The sequence below is a fragment of the Phalaenopsis equestris genome, unplaced genomic scaffold (genome assembly GCF_001263595.1).
Source record: "Phalaenopsis equestris unplaced genomic scaffold, ASM126359v1 Scaffold000229, whole genome shotgun sequence".
Lineage (NCBI taxonomy): Eukaryota > Viridiplantae > Streptophyta > Magnoliopsida > Asparagales > Orchidaceae > Phalaenopsis > Phalaenopsis equestris.
This window is the reverse complement of record NW_018164671.1, coordinates 5,409-10,181: the sequence shown is the minus strand read 5'-3', so window position 1 is coordinate 10,181 and position 4,773 is coordinate 5,409. Positions and strand designations below refer to the sequence as shown.

General features: G+C 31.2%; 1 protein-coding gene across 1 annotated transcript in view; it reads right to left on the bottom strand.

Moving 5' to 3' along the window:
* Positions 1 to 82: 82 nt before the first annotated feature.
* The window catches only part of LOC110023780 (probable 28S rRNA (cytosine(4447)-C(5))-methyltransferase), a gene marked incomplete at its 3' end in the record, with an annotated part of 4,863 nt that continues 172 nt past the window's right edge, over positions 83 to 4,773 (bottom strand). The window contains 10 exon segments of the mRNA XM_020723362.1: positions 83 to 162; positions 249 to 341; positions 770 to 844; positions 952 to 1,020; positions 1,361 to 1,470; positions 3,364 to 3,416; positions 4,187 to 4,260; positions 4,362 to 4,433; positions 4,514 to 4,588; positions 4,748 to 4,771. Coding sequence (XP_020579021.1) covers positions 83 to 162; positions 249 to 341; positions 770 to 844; positions 952 to 1,020; positions 1,361 to 1,470; positions 3,364 to 3,416; positions 4,187 to 4,260; positions 4,362 to 4,433; positions 4,514 to 4,588; positions 4,748 to 4,771 — 725 coding nt within the window.

Genomic DNA, 4,773 nt, shown 5'->3' with positions numbered 1-4,773 from the left:
TTTATGGATGTAAATGCAAAAGGATTGAGGGGTATGCATTTAAATTTCCCTATAAAATTTTGCAAATAGAAAACCAACTCACCCAGGGCGACCAAAATCTAAACCACAGGGTACAACCTGCACATCTCTCCTCTTAAGAGCATAGTCTATCACAGCCTCATTCTGCAAATTTAAAGGAAGGGATATTAGAACAATAAAACTAGCAATAAAAAGCTCAATTAACTTATAAATTATTAAGAGATAACAACCTCGTCAACCATCATGGAGCAGGTTGAGTATACTATATATCCTCCAGATTTTGAATTAGCATCAACCAAATCAATTGCAGCTAGAATCAGTTGCTGCGGAAGATATCAACACAAATCACAAATAAAATCTCAAAAATAAAATAAAAAACTCATCAAACAGAACCAAACAGCAAATTCAGCAATTACATAAGCATTCAGGACTTGGGTGTAAATGGCAAATGATATGGTGAATGTTGTAAAGTCTAGAATGAATTGCGCTTTTGAAGGTCAAGCTTGTTTTAGTACTAGCTTGCCGACAAAAGCCGCAATGTGATTGCAATGAATGAATGTCAATTTAAATGAAGGTTGTCGAAGAAATAAAAAAAGGGGAAAGCATATAAGCACAAGACTACAGATAAAGTCATGAACATTTTTTTCCTATTTTCACCAAGGTATATTTACATAATCTAAAGTTTGATAAAAGTATTATAATAAAAAGATAATGTTTTCAACTAGCATGTATTCAAAGTTTAGAATTATACCTTCTGCAGAAAAGCACATTTTCGAACATCTTCAATGGATTTGGAGGTTTTGACAGATTGTTCATTCCATATGATCTTCAAAAAATTGTAGAAGAATCAATGTATTTGTAAGTAAAAAAAACAAAAGAAAAAAGAAATAGTCCTTTTTGGAGCTAATGCCATTAAAAAAAAAACTGACTTACCCCAGTACCACTGCATGGAGCATCCAACAATACCCTATCAACAGATTTGAATCCCAAGATTCTGGGCAGCTAAATCAAAACAAAACGTTAGACATAACATTGCAATAATATGATGTTTAGAAGATAAAACTAACAATAAATTTTCTTATCATACTGATTTTATCTGATTATAAGTTCGTAATTATTTTAGACTGTCTTTATTCAACAGATATTCTCTTAATTAAGGATATTTTACCTATAAGTAATCTACCTCTTGTATTTGCTTAATCATAAGCATCAATTCTATATACCAAGTTGTTTCAAATGCTTTAACGGTACTCAAAAAATTCTTTAAAAAAATTTATTTTAGAATTGCAGTGAAAAAATGAGGTCTGTAATGACCTCCCTTAGTACAGACAACAGAACTAACCTCTTTTCCATCATAGTTGCATAAAACAGTATTTGTCACACCCATGCGATGGATATTAGCTCTTAAAGACTTGAGCCGCTTTTCCTTGAATTCATTTGCATAAATTATTCCTGAAAATAATAAAAACTTTGATTGTAAACTAAAGGAAATAATTTTCATAACCAGGAGAATATAAACAAGCAAACTCAAAGATAAAAGTTTTATCAATCAGATGCAAATCCGACACCACTTAGTGGGACAAAGGCTTGTTGTTGTTGTTGTTGTATTATTCAGTTGATGCAAATGTTATCTTAATATTATATTTTTTGTGTGTGGACAAAACGTTATTTGGTGTCTTCATAATGCTATCAAGGTTCACAATCCTAACAGTACTTTGCTTGGCTTTGTTGGTAAGCATTTGTTTTACTTGCTTATTTTCACCCATGTAGATTAATAATACCTTGATGACTTTTAGATGGAGCCATGGAGGTCATTGACTTTGTCATTCAAAAAGACAAATTTTCCCTCATTCATTTTTTCTTTAACATTATAATAAATTTATGACATCTTATAAAGATATTATTACTTTAAATGTATGAAAAGTTTATGAACACTATTCATTTGATATAATTTCTAAAAAATGGTGGAATAAATTCTAAAAAATAATTTTGCCCAATTGATAAAATAATTTGGGTAAGATGTCCCATAAATAGCTCACAAAATAGTCGTTATAGTAAGAACGTATATTGAAAGCTAACATAAACATTTTCAAAAATAAAGTAAATTATATTAATTTTTTAAATTCTTAGTAGTTTGTCAAATTAATTAATTATAATTATTATAGATAAAGGCACATTGTTAAAAATATAAGTGTATTTTGTTTTTTTTTTATCTGCTTTCAAATGGTACTTCCCAGCAACAACTACAAAATTGCAGCCAGAAAGTAAACTCGCGCCACCTTCTAAAGTAACTTCTGGTATGGTAAGCGATGTCGAATCATCCAAACTTCTATCTGTTTTTGGCTAACCAGCTTTTCTTTTGTAGAAAATGTAGTAAAGCTGAATCAAATGGGTCCTAAGAATATATTTATGCAAAATAGGGCTACGGTAAATCTTTTAAAGGCCCTATTATGAACTTAAGGTTTGCTATCAATGGTAGTTACGGAGTTGATGATGGAAATTTAAAGGAGCTCCAAAGGTGGTGGCAATGACAAAGAAAGGTTTTATTGATGGACTTTCAGATGTAGATGTCCAAGTTATAACCGAGCAATGGTGGCTATTTGTGTATAGAAGTTGTTGTGAACAACAAAGCTGGCAAAGAGTGACTTGTATTAATTGAAATGAATAGTTAACTTAAGCAGTTATAATTAAGTAATGTTTTTTGAAGTTTGACTACGCAAAATTTAATTCATATACATATATATATTTGAGTTTAACTTCAAACTTAATAATAAACTTTATGGTTGTTAAAGTGTGCGCCAAGTTTCTCCTCTAGGAGTATAGTACGCCCATGTAGTATGATTTCCTTTACTCTGTTTCTATAATTTTCCCTTCTAACATTTCATGATTCTTTCATAAAACTCGGAATATAGTAGTAAGGAATGGATGCAAGTGTTACTCCAGGTGCAATGTATGCATGTTTTCAGCTAGGGGAGTAAGATAACTTTGATCTCAATTTTATTTTTATTTTTTGTGTGGATATAGGTGGTACTGACGGTTTGTTTGTACAGAAGACCCTTGACATGGGGTTTATTTTTTAAGTTTGAGGTAAAGCCAAGCAATGCATATTTTTTGGGTATGTAGATGGATTGAAAATATAACATATAACCATGAAGTGTCATGTCATAGTTTTCTCTACTATGTTATGTCCCCGTATCGTGTCGTGTCGTGTCCGTGCTTCACAGATGAAAAGAATGTAGACAAAGACATGCCATAAATAAAGAACTGGAAAACTTGCAAAAGACTTTAATTTCAAACATATAAGAGAGAATAACAATCATCTTAGTTTTGCTAGAAGTTACATACCAATATTCTTCATGAGAGCAGCAATGAATGTTGTCTTTCCACCTGGTGCGGCACTAAAAAATAAAAAAGCATATAGTATTAGTAAAATTCAAACACTCTGAGTTGCACTTCTCCACCATAGAAATATAAACACATACATGTCATGTATCACATGATTTAATACCAAACTTTAGTGCAGAAAAAGAACAGCATTTCAAGAGAGGCAGTGCCCATTACTAAACTATTCAAAATCATGATTCATCAGGTTGAGCTTAGGTTTTGAATAACCTCACCCAAGCCATCCACAATTATAATGATAGGTAAAAATTGATGATAAAAACAATAACAATAGTAGTTTAGTTCATTGCCATCTAGTATGAAAAATACAACTAGATTACTAAGTCTCGAAATAGGTATAAACTATGATAATCTCAAAAATAATGTGTCATACTATTTCATCAGAAAAAAATAATCCAAGAAGTTTTGAATTTAAGGCAATTATTCAAATAAGTGGCGAAGAATGAATGGAATACTCCTTCCATGTACTACAAACACAATTTTATCAATCATATTTTTCAATTGAATTTCTTAACATAGCATGAATTAGAGAAATTAAATGCTAACATGTATTAAGGTGGATTTAAAAAAAAAAAGAAAAGGGAAAAAATGGCACTCTGAGTTCAACAACCGCATAAAGACTTAACACAATATACACGAATAAGAATTATCACTATCAAATAAAATATGAAAGTATTTTACACATTGCATTACATTTATGCATAATGTACATTTGAGCATTCATGAGACAATAATGAATAAAAAAGTGTAGAATATAGAATCTTACGCCATGTCAACAATTCGCTCCCTCTCTTGAGGAGCAAGGGCCATAACAGGAAGAAATGAACTTGCACCTTGTCTCTGGAAGTATTACAAAAATCTATATAAATTTTGCATAAAAAAACCAGAATATTATAGCTAATTGAAATAATAATTTCAAAATACTCTACAAACCAACATACCATGTAGTGGCCGGCCATAATCTCAGGTGTTGCACCAATAGGCACTTGTGAATCATAAACAACTAAACCAACCTGTCATAATTGCGGAAGACAAATTAAATTCACAAAAAGAGGAAAAAATAATCACAACACTGCAGTACAAAACTAGTTACCTTGGACCACTTCCCTATTGCATCAAGGTTTACTCCCCTATTGAGAAGAACAGCCGCAAGATCCCTTCTACGAGTCTATAATGCAAAAACAAAGTAAATATATATAACAAAAAACGAAGAAAAATGATGACATCATGGTTTATGTCACATACGCCAGGATTATAGTAAAAAAAACTAAAAAACATTGATGTTAGGTTAAATTACAATATAAAGAATAGAGCAATCCCAATGCACCTTCAATGTGTTTGCACGCAGTGTTT